The sequence below is a fragment of the Xiphophorus hellerii genome, chromosome 23, assembly GCF_003331165.1.
Source record: "Xiphophorus hellerii strain 12219 chromosome 23, Xiphophorus_hellerii-4.1, whole genome shotgun sequence".
Classification (NCBI taxonomy): domain Eukaryota; kingdom Metazoa; phylum Chordata; class Actinopteri; order Cyprinodontiformes; family Poeciliidae; genus Xiphophorus; species Xiphophorus hellerii.
The window spans coordinates 27167267-27180225 of record NC_045694.1 but is presented as its reverse complement, the minus strand read 5'-3'; the positions used below and the strand labels follow the sequence as shown (position 1 = coordinate 27180225).

The 12959-nt window shown below is 40.6% G+C and overlaps 1 protein-coding gene across 2 annotated transcripts in view; it reads left to right on the top strand.

Moving 5' to 3' along the window:
• The first annotated feature begins 7850 nt into the window (after positions 1-7850).
• The window catches only part of aff2 (AF4/FMR2 family, member 2), a 199815-nt gene continuing 194706 nt past the window's right edge, over positions 7851-12959 (top strand). For both annotated transcript variants that reach the window (XM_032554938.1, XM_032554937.1), the window contains exon 1: positions 7851-8190. In XM_032554938.1, the coding sequence (XP_032410829.1) occupies positions 8138-8190 (53 nt within the window). In that variant the 5' untranslated portion in view covers positions 7851-8137. The remainder of the gene's footprint in view (positions 8191-12959) is intronic.

The window sequence follows — 12959 nt, the reverse complement described above, 5'->3', positions numbered from 1 at the left end:
GTACAGTTGTCATTTTCTGTCAAAATTATTATCGCCCGAGCGTCGCATGGCGCAGTGTTTAGCGCGAGCGCCCCGTAAAGAGAAGCTAACGGCCTCGACGAGACCGTCACGAGCTCGACTCCCGTTCTCGGTTCCGTTGCCGCATCTGTCGGGTTACTGTCTAATAAATGTTTAATGTCTCTAGTAAAGGCCACTCGGGCTGAAAAAAAGTTATTCGTGGCAATTGTGGAAGGTCCAAACAACTACTTCCGGTTCCGGAGCCATTTACAATGGGAAAATGTTCAAGAGATATGACTATATCTACACGGCATAAAGTTAAATTTATAATATTCAGTTTAAACTTCCGATATTACAAGGGGGGTTCGGGCCCAGGTATCAGAACAAATTAGAAAATGTTTTCTAAATTCTTAACACAATAAATGCTAAAATAGTAATTTATCTAGAAAATCGTTGGTGATACAAACTTAGATTTATTCAAAGATCCATAATAAGACATGTAAATCTTTCAGCCTAGCAATTCGATTGCGATTTTTAGGGTCACGATTCGATTCAGAAACAAATTCTTTTTTCCAAAAAGTCTAGAGATTCTGTTTAAATTATGTGACGGACAAAAGGAAAACACAGTACAAACAAATTATTTAAAACGGTTCTGTACGGTTTTCGTTTTAAAAAAAAAAGAAGCTATACATGTCTAGGGTGGGAAAGACTCAATTTCGCAGTGTGTTCGCAAATAGAAACGGCAAAGATGTACAACTTAAACGTATTTTGAAATCGATTTTTGAATGGGTTCATAACTCCCAGGAGTAATTGTAATTTCTTTTCTGTGCCTCTGAATAATAATAAGAATTAATAATATTGATAATAATAATACTGAGAAATATACGAGTGAGCAGTAGCAAAAAAAACCCCTCAAATTTAAATATGTCATCAAAATGTCTAAAAAATTCTTTAATTTTATTAGAATGAGGTCCATAATAGAGTCTCATATCTTCATAAGAAACTTCCCCCCCAAAATAAAGTTGAGTAATAAACTCGAACTGTTTGCTTAAAAGTAGCGTTAGGTGAAAAGATTTAAGATTTTTACCAACGTGTAATACTAACTTTCAGCCACACGGGGGAACTGTGGCACCGTGCTCGCTCCTCCCACAAGGCATCACAAGGAAGCCGAAAGAGGAGCCAGAAGAAAGCCTGGGTACATTTTGAAAATTCATGACATGCACTTCTCTACTTCTGCAAGATACACAGCAAGAATAATGAGCTCAAGGCTGAGAACTTGGTACTTCCTGACTATTTTCTCATTTCATGTTCTTTTTCATGTGTTTGTGTGAGAGAGAGAGATGGAAAGAAAGAGAGAGAGAAATAACTCCAATAGCCTCTCAGAATCATTGTTGAAATTATTGGCACTGCTGTATAACTTCAACGTTACCACAGAAAGACAGGAACAATAATAATTGTGAACAAACAGCCACCCTGTTGATGAAGGCTGTGAGCGAGGAAACAAATACTGTATTTGTCTCTCTGTTTTTGCCCCTAATTACAAATTCTCCTCAAATCTACCTCTTCCTATCACCCACTTCTCTAATAACTTATCCAACAACTGTTTTATTCATAAATCGTGTAATTTTCCCCCCACATCTTCTCTCTCTTTCTCTAGTCATTCTGTCTCTCAGTGTCTGACCTAGTTTTGGACTCCCTCACACACACACACGCCCACACACGCCCGCACATCCCCACACACACAGTATCCATGTTCCTGCAGGTGCTTAAAACCCTTTAAGATTGGTCGTATTTTGATGCCGTGTTTTTATGGTGCGGTGATTTGTGAGGCCCGAATCGGTCGACGATATGAAACAGCACTTTGAGACAATCAGCCAATAACAGGAATGGCAGCCTGTGTTTTAATGCCCAGCCTTTCTCTCTCTCTCTCTCTCTCTCTCTCTTTCTCTCCTTTCCTCTCCTCCAACCAAGGCTGTTGTTTGCTGGTTGTGATGCAGACTCGTACTGGCATGTTGCCCCAGACCAAACCAAAGAAGAAAAAAAAAGAAGCAAAAGCAGCAACACGCTGGGAAAAATAAACAAAGACAGACACACAGCACATCTCAGGATGTTTCCTTTCTCCGGTGCAGTTTGGACTCTCCGTGCTCCATCATCAAAGGAGGTCCAAACCTACCTGAGAGAGAGAGAGAGGAGTGAAACAGCAACAGTTGACAACACTTCGCACACGCTGCGTGGAAACTTTCAACCATCTGCTCTGTCCTTATTCGTAGCCTGGCATAGACAGTTTAAAAAAAGAAGAAGAAGCTGCCGCCGCTGGGCATGTGGTGCGGGAGACGTGCGATGGAGAACACGTTTGGTCACGTTAATGCCACAGCTGAGCTGAATGGAAAGCGATGTGCTTGGAGAGAGGACAGTGAAGGAGGTGACAAGGAATTTCACTCACTACGTACTCAAACGTAGCTACCCAGCAGCTGGGTTGAAGAGACATCTTTTCAAATTTGATTGAAAAAAATTAATAAATTCACAGCGTCTTCCAAAAGTGTCGATTGTCTAGAGATACCTCTGCTACTCTGATAACCCTAAAAAAAGAGTATCCATATTTTATCTATTCTACAAGAAAAAACACAAGCAGTACATGCGGTAAAACTTTTCTTCCGCAGGATGTTGAATGTTTTCCGTATTAAAACTACCGCAACTTAGATCAGACTTTAAAAAGAGCTGATTAGGGCAGTAGCCCAGGGCCTCATTTTTGGGGGGTTACCCAAAGATTTTCCTTTTCTGTTTTTTTGGACCCAAATTAGATTAGATGGGTTTTTTTTAAAGGTTTTGTTGGCTCTAGTGGCCTTTATTTGAAAGTAGTTCAACGGGAAACAGGGTAATGAGAAAGGGGGAAGACATGCGACAAATGTCGCCAGGCCGGGAATCAAACTTGCAACCACCGTCATGAGGACTAAGGCCTTAATACTTGGGTTGTGCTTTGCCCCTGCGCCACCACAGCAGCCCAGATGAGATGTTTTAATATTTTTGGATTTTTTTTAATGAATACAAACAATATCCAGTCATTTGAAAATTATGATGTTACAGTCAATTACTTTGGGAACATTACAGGGTTATTGGGTAGGGGACGCATTAAACCTACCGTGCATCAATTCATGTCTGCTGATGCATAGGGCTACCTATTAATGTACTGTAATTTCCATTAATAGTAATAAAAAAGTACTTTCTTAGTTGGTGGGGCACCAAAACTGGCTCCAGCCCAGGGACCCACATCCTTGTATATCCGGCCCTGACTGCAGCAGTATCAAATAATGTTACCGTGAGTTTTGTGGAGGGAAATGCTCACAGAACGGTAAGTGACCAACAAGCATCAACAGAAACGAAAACTGCTGCCTTTCTAAGGCGGTCCAAATAGAGTGAAGTCTCCAAAAAAAGAGGAAAAAATCTCGAAAAAATCCTCTGCTGTTTTTCACACACAAAAGAAAACAGAGCAACACAAGTTAAACATGTCTGATTGTTCACCACTTTTTCATGAAAGTAGTGAAGGTGAAGCACAGTTACGATATGTGACTGTTAATGTACATCATATGTTTGCAATCATATTTAAAGCAAAAACAACAGAGTAACAGAAGTAAAAGGGGGAAATTCACGTGTTCAAAGAAGGACATGTGAATGCCACCAAATGTCTGTTGTTGTTTTTTTCTTCTTAATGACTCTTCATAAAGTATTCAGACTAGCAGTGATGATCAACAGGTGATTCTAGAAACATGGAAGAAAATGTTCAATTTCTGTCCAGCAGTGCTGGAAGTGTTCAGCAGTAAAGCCAACCGAATGAGCATAAAACAGGCGAGCGAGGATCACCAGGCATTGTTGTGAAGTTAGCTTTGTGTGAAGATGTTTGCTAACAGATCAATAGTTCACAGTGGATAATAATAAAAAAAAGCATCAGCCATAAAAGTACTGGTGTGTGACTCATGTAGTCACAAAGGAAGATCAAACATTCAAATCATCCAACACGTATTGTTGTCAAATTTTGTTTAGCTTATTTTGCATTTCAACATTTATTTGAAGAGTTTTGTACCGGATGTAGTAAACAAATAAATAGACAAATTAATTAATGAATACAATTGTAAATGAATAAATACAATTTTCTGATATGTGGATGATATCCTGCTGTTCACAACCAACCTTCAGTGTACTGTCCCAACTGTCCTATATACGATCTCTCAGTTTGGCAGGCTTGGTATAAGACTGAACTGATGCTAATTAGAGATTACCGGGTACTAGGGATTTTAATTCACTTTATGAAGCTAACCCCCCTCACAGCACCTTGTGGTAAAACTGCAAAATAACATTCAGTTTTGGAGATCTTTCCCCATTTCCCTGGTGGGAAGAATTAATGCAATAAAGATGTTTTTTCTCCCTCAGATCCTTTATCTGTTTCAAAACGTTCCCATATTTTTACCTAATAGTTTTTTTTTTTTTAAGAAACTTGATTCTATAATCATTCCATTTCTATGGGACTATAAAATGCACCGAATTAGCAAAGCTCACCTTTGCCAGGCAAAATTGGAGGGCGGACTGGCCCTCCCAAATTTTTCATTCTACTTTTACTCTTGTGCCCTTCGCATTATTACAATTTGGCTAGATCACAATTTTACACAACCCAAGTGGGTCACAATGTAAAAGGAAGACTGGAGCCCTTATGAAATTGGTGCTCTTATTTCGTCACCACCAAGTACAGACACCACGGCATACAACAATAACTCCATCATCCACAGTACTATACGTATTTGGAAACAGATAAAATCCCAGTTTGCTATTGGGTCTGTATCTACCTCATTACCAAGGAATCCCTTCATAAAGCTTCATAAAGTGAATCCCAAGGAATCCCTCATTTGTCCCTTCCACTTTATATTCAGGTTATACACAATGGAAAGATTTAGGCGTCAGGACTATTGGTGATCTGTTGGTGGGTGGTAATTTTGCCTCTTTCTCTCAGCTTCAGGCCAAATTTGGTCTCCATAAACACAATCATTTTAGATACCTACAGGTCAGGGCATATGTCAAAAAACACACGCACGCTTTAGAGAATATAATACCTAGTTAATTTGACGAACTTTTTAAGCTGGGTGGTGGGGAAGGACATCTAATCTCCCAGATTTACAGTTTGTTATTATCCAGATCCTCGCCGTCCATCCAGGCTGCGAGCAGGAATTAGGAACGGAGATAAGTGACGAACTCTGGAAGGCTGCTTTAGAAAATATACACAAGTGTTCCTCTAATCCTAGACATTGACTTATTCAATGTAAAATCATTCACAGGCTTCATTACTGTAAGGTGAAGTTACATAAAATTTTCCCTAACACATCCCCACTGTGTAGTAAATTAACCCCATTTGTGGTCTGGCATATCCACAACTTTATCAGATGTATTCCGTACAGAGCTGAGGCTGGACCCACTTCTGATTGTACTCTGAGTTTCTGTTCAGCTTTCTCAATTTAATAAATGTCAACAACAATTATTGTCTTATGTCTTTATCATAGCAAAAGAGCAGGTGTTGATGTTTTGGGGGAAAAAAACAGTTAAATTGTGGCTGGAGGGAACGGGTAAGGCTCTCTCATTTGGAAAGAATACGGTTCTCATTAGTAAACAAATTAAAACAATTCAATAAAACTTGGCAGGCACCTCTATTTGAAGAGGGTTTGATTCAAGCCTCGGTGTGATAAGATATAAGACCGAGGGAAAAGGAGGTGGGTTATGGGAAGGTTCCTGTTTATTTATGTCACTTCTGTCTTTTCTTACTTTGTCTTTCTTACTTTTTATGTTCACAAAAGAAAAAAAGAGGACAAACTTGTATTGTTGTCAATGTTCATGTCTGATCCCTCAATAAAACTGTTTGACAACAAAATTGTAAATGAATAAATGTTTACCAAATGACATCTTGAGAACAGAATCAGGGCAAACCTTTTAGTTCGCTGATGACTCATTGATTTCTATACAGTCGATCTAGTTTATCAGATTAAAAGTACCTTTGGAAAACAACTTTTAAGCAAGTACTATATTGTTTTCCCCCTCCTGTTTATCTCCTGGCCAGTAGGTGGCGGTAATGCACAACCACATTTGGTCTGTCAACCGCCATAAAACAAGAAGAAGAAGAAGTCGTGGAGATTTAAAAAAAAATTTTTTTTAAGACAGGCAGCTTCAAAGCTACGTTTCTGGCTGTCCATTGATGCAGCGACCTTAACAAAGAACCTGCAACTGGTGAGATGTTTGTTCAACTTTTCTAAAGAAATTAAAAGAAAAAAAACAAAACAAACATTCACAACTCTGGAAAACTGCTAAAACCTGTTGTTGCTCTTCCTGTCCTCATGACCGCAGGTGTTCTGACTATCTGTGCTACCCAACAATCCGTTCTACCTTTTGACAATGCGCATGTACACCGATGCTGCGCAACAGCTTGCTTACTCAGCAGATTTCTTATCGTCCTATATGTGGAAGTTTCCTTACGCTAAACTTTATTTAAGTCTGACGAGGTAGCACAAATCGTCAGAACGCCGTTCTCATCGAGCTAGCAGTGGGAGGTAGTAAAGGCACTTCCGGTGTTAGCTGTGGGATATTTCCGGTGGCTGCTGCTTAGGGTGTCTTGAGCTGCCACGGCTGCTGCCGCTGTTTTTGGGGGGAATGCCGAAGACGGTTTTCGGAAAACGTGTTAATTATATCACCTGTTGGTGAATAATTCTTTTTAAAATGAGGATGTTATTGGTTTAATTGAACTTACTTGAAGGCAGCTGACCCCGGAAGTGCCATAGCATCCACTGTTACTAACTGAGCTAGCTGTCTCTCTTTGTTTTGACCGTCCTATAACATGAGTTGCTATCATCTGATAAACATCTTCTTGAGCATGTTTGCTCTGTTCCAATGGCTTAAGAAGGACTTTAAATGGAACTTCTAATAGTTTTTCTAGTAGTTGACAGAAATTCACCTTATTTAATTAAAATCCGGTCTTGCTTGAACTTTCAGTTCAGTTGCAGGGTCATTTCTCGGTGGGTGGATGTCCAAACCCTTGGAGATTGTTTACGTTTTAGGACTGGGGCTGCACAATTTGCAGTTTTCTGGCCGCTTTCAGATTACCGACCTTTTAAAAAGCCTGACCTGCCAATTCCGATTTTGGCTGATACTAATTTATTTTTTTTTTTGTCTGAAATGTCGCTAAATATAGCAAGAAAGTCGCTCAGTTGCAACAGCGGGATGGATGACTGTTGTTAACTGCAAACGTACAGACATGACCTGATTGGCCAGTCTGTCAATCAAACGTCTCTAACAGGAGAGCAAAAGAGAAAGTAAGTATACATATAAAGCCATCTCTCAAAATTAAGAAAATTGGCTATGATAAATCGGTTGACTGATAAATCAGTGCACTCCTTCCTAGAACCTTGTTGTCCAACAAACCTCTGAGTCCTTCAGATCAAACGACACAGGTGAAATCTGCTTCCTAACGAGGAGACTTTTGAGGACAAACTGATGGCGCCAGATTTCATTTCGGGGTATCATAGCCATCCGTTGGTGAGATGTGCAGTAAAAGGCAATAAAAAAATTCTTCTCGGGTCATTTTGTTGGCTTAACAGTAGGATTAGCGTAATGACAGCGGCTCCTTCATGCATGCATGCCTTGCAAATTTCTAAAATGTGGTGTTGATTATATTTATTTCCCCGATGCTCACTCTGCTTCAGATGTTTACACTTTTTTTTTTCTTCCTGAGGAGTTCAGGAAGTTGTATCTTTTGCAAAATGAGTGTTATATAAACCTTGTTATAAAAGAAGCTCATTTTTTTTTCTCGGTGACTATCTCAGTATGCCTGTGTGTGGAGCATGTGTGTGTGAGAGAGAGCGAGAGGGAGAGAGGGTGTGTGTGTGTGTGTGTATTCTCCCTCCCTCCACCTCTGCCTGGCTGTCAGCTCTCTTCGACCACGTAGCAGCTTCCTGGCAGCGGCAGCCGCTTGTCTCTTCTCCCTCTCTCTCTCTCACACACACACACACACACACACACACACACACGCACTCAGCACCAGCAGCAGCTCATGTAGAACCACGTAGCACCGGCTTTGGGATTCTAACCATCGACAGCAGCGGCCGAAGCGGCGATGGACCTCTTTGAATTAGACTTTTTCAGGGACTGGGAGCTGGAGCAGCCGTGGTGAGTCCCGCACGCCGCTTTGTTTTGATTTCCTCTGTGCGTCTGTGCGTGTTTCCTGTTGAGTGCGGGATGAGTGGACGCTGGAGGTCAGAGTCGAGTTCGTGTCATTTTGCGATCTTTTGCGAAGGTAGAGGAGGGAAAGTGAGCGCCGGGAGGGAGAGAGGCAGGGCAGGTGGTGGTGGTGGTGGTGGGGGAGAGAGAACCGCGCACAGACCGCCTTTGTTGTGTCACCGTCCGAGCTGGCGTTGTTTTCGGCGGAGCCCCGACCGGGGAGGCACGCGCGCTCCGCTCCGCGCGCGGCGCCTTCATCTGTGACATCAGGTGGAAGGAGAAGAGAGGAGAGGGGGATGCGGACGTAAGCCGAGGCGAATGACGGATGAAAAGGACGCGCGTCCTCTCACAAGTTTGTTAATTAGCTGTTTATTACGGTTCAGCCCTTCGGTAATTAATAGTGATAATCCCGCGTTCAGATTTGTGGCTGATTGGTGAGCTGGTGCACCACAGGTGTTGTTGTGATTTATGGGATGCCTCTCTTCCACGCGCAGCCGTGAAGGCTTAATGACAGAGTGAAGTCGGGCCGCGGTGATTTATGGCACCTCCATGTGTTGCTTATGCATCACTGTTAGGCTGTTATTAAATACCCCAAATTAGATTGGTTTTGTCTTTATCACGCTGCGTGGAAGGGAGACGCTCGCACTTTGCCTGCTGCCGGTGAGACCCCACGGTCTCTGAGAACCGCTGGGTTCCTGCAGTTTTCCAGACCCAAATTCCCAGAGTTCCAGAGTTCTCTGTTCATGTTTGGTAATGTAAAGTCTGGCATCTACAGGAATAATTGCAGTAAATTCACAGAGGACTTTAACACTTCAAATGGACCAAACACTCTAAAACCATTGGAAGGAGGCAAGGAAGGTAAGAAAGAAGGAAGAAACCAAAAAAAAGGAAGGAAAAGAGGAACGAATGAATGAAGACAAACTAGGAAGAGGGAGGAAGACAAGACAATATTAACTAATGAAAGAGAGATGGATGAAGGAATTCAGGAAGGAAACTTACAATAAAGGGAAGAATGACAAAAGGAAACTAGGAAGGGAGGAAAAAGAAAAGGAATGACAAGAAGAAAAGAAGGAAATATGGAAGGTTTGAAGATAAATGTAAATAAGAAAAGGAAAGTAGAGAAGAAGCAAAGAAAAACAATTCAAGACAAAAGAAAGGGAAAACAAAACGAAATATGGAAAGAGAGAGATGAATGAAAGAAGAAAAAGAGGGATATTAGGAAGGGAGGAAAAAAAGAACTAGAAGGAAAATAAAGAAAAAGAAATATGGAAGGAAGGATGAAAGAAAAAATTAAAGGAAGGAAAAGGACAGAAGAAGGGAGCATGAAGAAAGAAAACAAATTCAAGAAAAAAGGAAGGAAAGATGAGACAAAAGGAAACAGAAAGAAAGACAAAGGAGCACAGAAAGGAATGAATAAAGGAAAGAAGGAAAAAAGGGAAATAAGGAAGGGAGGAAAATGAACAGGAAGGAAAAATGAACTTAAGGGACGCAGATGAAAGAAAAGGAAATATGGAAGGAAGGATGAAAGATAAATGGGAACAAGGAAGTATACTAAAAGGAAGAGCAAAGTAAGAAAAAAAGGAAGACAAGAGATGAAAACAAAAGGAAATATGTCAGTGAGGGATATAAGGAAACAAAAGAAGGATAGAATAAAATAAGATAAAAAAATATGGGATAAAGAAAGGAATACATATATTTGTGTATGGAAACAAGAAAGGCAAAGTACAGAAGAAGGAAGAGCAAAGAAAGAAAAAGAAATCAAGAAAAAGGAAAAAACTAAAGAAAGACAAGAAAACAAATATGGGAAATAAGGAAGGAAGTCTTTCCTCCGCATACATGCATAGAAAAGACCAAAATCAAATTCCAGACTTTGTTGGACCCTCAGACAATCAAACGCCAGCAACTTGTTAAATCTGCTGCCTGTACAGCAGCAGGCTCTTTAGTTCACTGCAGATATTCCACATGTGTGCTGACCTTTGAACTTTCAAAAACAGCATTAGTCAGAGCATCGCCGGAGAAAAAGATGTCCCACTCTCAAACAACCTCGCGTCGCCTTCTGCCCCGCCGAGTCATTTTGTGCACAGCAGAGGACGTAAGAACAAAGACCCACATGGAGAGAGGCGCTTCTCTCCAGGCTTCCTCGCTCCGGAGGCCGGAACGTGCTGCAGTAACCGCAGGCGCTCAAAATGCGGCAGACGCATCTGTGTTTCTCTGCGGGATTCACTTTTTTTCCCTTTCTTTTTGCTGAAGCTGACTGTTTTGAATTCTCGGCACACGTTGGTCGTTGTTCTGGTTGCGCCGGACAGGTTTCTTCTTCCGTATTTCTCCATGTAGAGGAAACGCAGTGTGTCCGGTGGAGCTTCTGTGAGTCGGTGCTTTCTAATGGTCTCATCACTGTCTGCAGCAGAGGGCTCATCACAGCTCAGCAGATGGTGGCGCAAAGTCGACCGGGGTCTTTATGGTACGCTGCTAACCCGCCTGAGAGAGCCGCCGCAATAAAAGAGCCATCAGCTTCACACATCTTGAATTCACACACACATATAGAGAGAGAATATTTCCACATAGCTTTCTGAATCGGCCCGGTGGAGGCAAACTTTTGTCTGGTAGTTTGAAAACGGAACCACAGCAAGTGCTTCAACTTTTAAAATCAAGAAATCTGTATAAAACATTTTTAGGAAGTGTTGGGTGGATTTGTATATTCGGCCACATATGAGTCAACAGCTTTCACTGGAAACAAGCCCAGCTGCAGGTCTGTTTCTGCGGCTCTCTTAAAGCTGCAGTATGTCGCTTTTTGAAAAAAAAAGCTTTTTTTCTTTCTCAATGTTGTGACAGTTAATGGAGAGACAAATATTCTGGTAAAAAAATAAAAATTAACAAGTCAAGTCCCCCCACATCTTCCCTGAGCTTCTATAGCAGCCTGTCGGTCAAAAACAACCAATCAGCACAAGGAGGAGCATCATAGCGCTGTCAGTCAGGCTCGTGTACGCGCTGCTTAATGTGCTAATGGAGAAACGACTTACCATTAGAGAAAAAACGTTTATCTTGTGTCATACATTTATCTTTACGCACCATTATGCATATGCTAGCTAGTCATACCAGCTAGATATGTTGTGGTGGGCCAGCTTTAGCATTGTGTCCCACTGCAATATGTTACTTTTAAAAGTCACACATGTTTTAAAGCATCATAACAGCAGATGAAATATTGTTATATTCAACAATAATATTCACAGTGCGTTCCTACCTACTGGCTGAAATGTTTGTTAGCAGAAGAGCTCAGTCTCATGGATGGAGAGCGCATCCATTGTCAAGTCGTGCAACACATTCTCATTTGGATTTAGGTCTGAACTTTGACTGGGTCACTCCAATAGCTGAACATAGTTTAGCTTTGATCTGAACTAGAGGTTTGATCTAAAGTATCGATAATATCGATACCAAGTCTGTATCAGTATCAAATCAGCACCAACGGGCTAAGGCCGATACTTTAGTTTCAGATTCCATCTTGATTTTTTTTTGTAGTTTCTCAATTGTGCCTAAAAAAAATATTTAGTTTCGATTTGCTCTAACATGATATTTTTACGGAAAAAGGACATTTAGGGTCTCCCATATTGCAGTCTGCGAAAAATTATGCTCCGGTATATCAATTTACTTACTTTGACACGATTCCCAGTCGACTTCATTTTGTGTTTTAATGATTGGATATAGGAACATGCATAGAAAACATTGACCAGCTGCATCAGCCACTTGTGTGTTGAATGCTGTTTATTTGTTGTCACAGGTCACACATTTAAATAGCCATGCTTTATATGAAGAATAAATTACAGCCAGTTAGGCTACAAATCATTTGACTTGTAAAGACAAATGACGACTGGATTTTATTTAGGGGGATAAAAGAAATTTGGGAATTTTGAATACAGTAGCAAGCTTTTACATTTCATCTATTCGTTCGGAGAGAAAAAAAATAGAAATCATCCACCCATCCTTTTACTTTCACAATTGTGCATATTTTTGCAAGGCACTTTGTATTTTTCTTTTATAATTCCTAAAAATCAGTAGTAGTCTGAATCTAATAAGTCTGTCCTGGAGGGCTGAATAAAATGTGACAAGAAGCCATTTTCTTGTTTCAAATCATTCAAAAATATTTGAGATTAAAGTAAAATTTTAATGCGGGGGCCTCCTCGTTCTCCCTGGGTTCTCTGTACCTGCTGTGTCTGAGCTTCGTTATATGACTGTGACTTACAGGTGAAGAGAAAACATCCAAACTTGTATGTCGTTCGTTTTTATCACTTTGTTTCAGAGCAGCGTTGTGTTGAAAGAGAACGGCAGCTGTCTGAATCAGGGTTGTAGTGGTCCAAGGTTTTCCATTAAGAGTTTCATTTTGTGTCTAATTCAGTTAGTTTTAATTAGTTTTCGGTGCGTTTGCTAGTTTTTATTAGTTAAATATTGTTCCGTCTTAGTTTAGTCTTTTATTAGTTATAGTGGCAGTTTTAGTTTTTTCATACTTTGGTTCATTTTTGGGCACAGAATTCAAAAAGTATTATATCGTGATGAATACATCGATTGGTAAATACATCTTCAAAGGAAGATTTAATTTTCAAAAAATGTAATTTAATTATTCTGGAACAACCAACTCACTCTGGCGCCATTTTGCGGACTAGCATAAGTGCCGTAATACTCCAACAGCTGAAATCAGTGTCACATCAGTTCGAAAGGCTAATAGA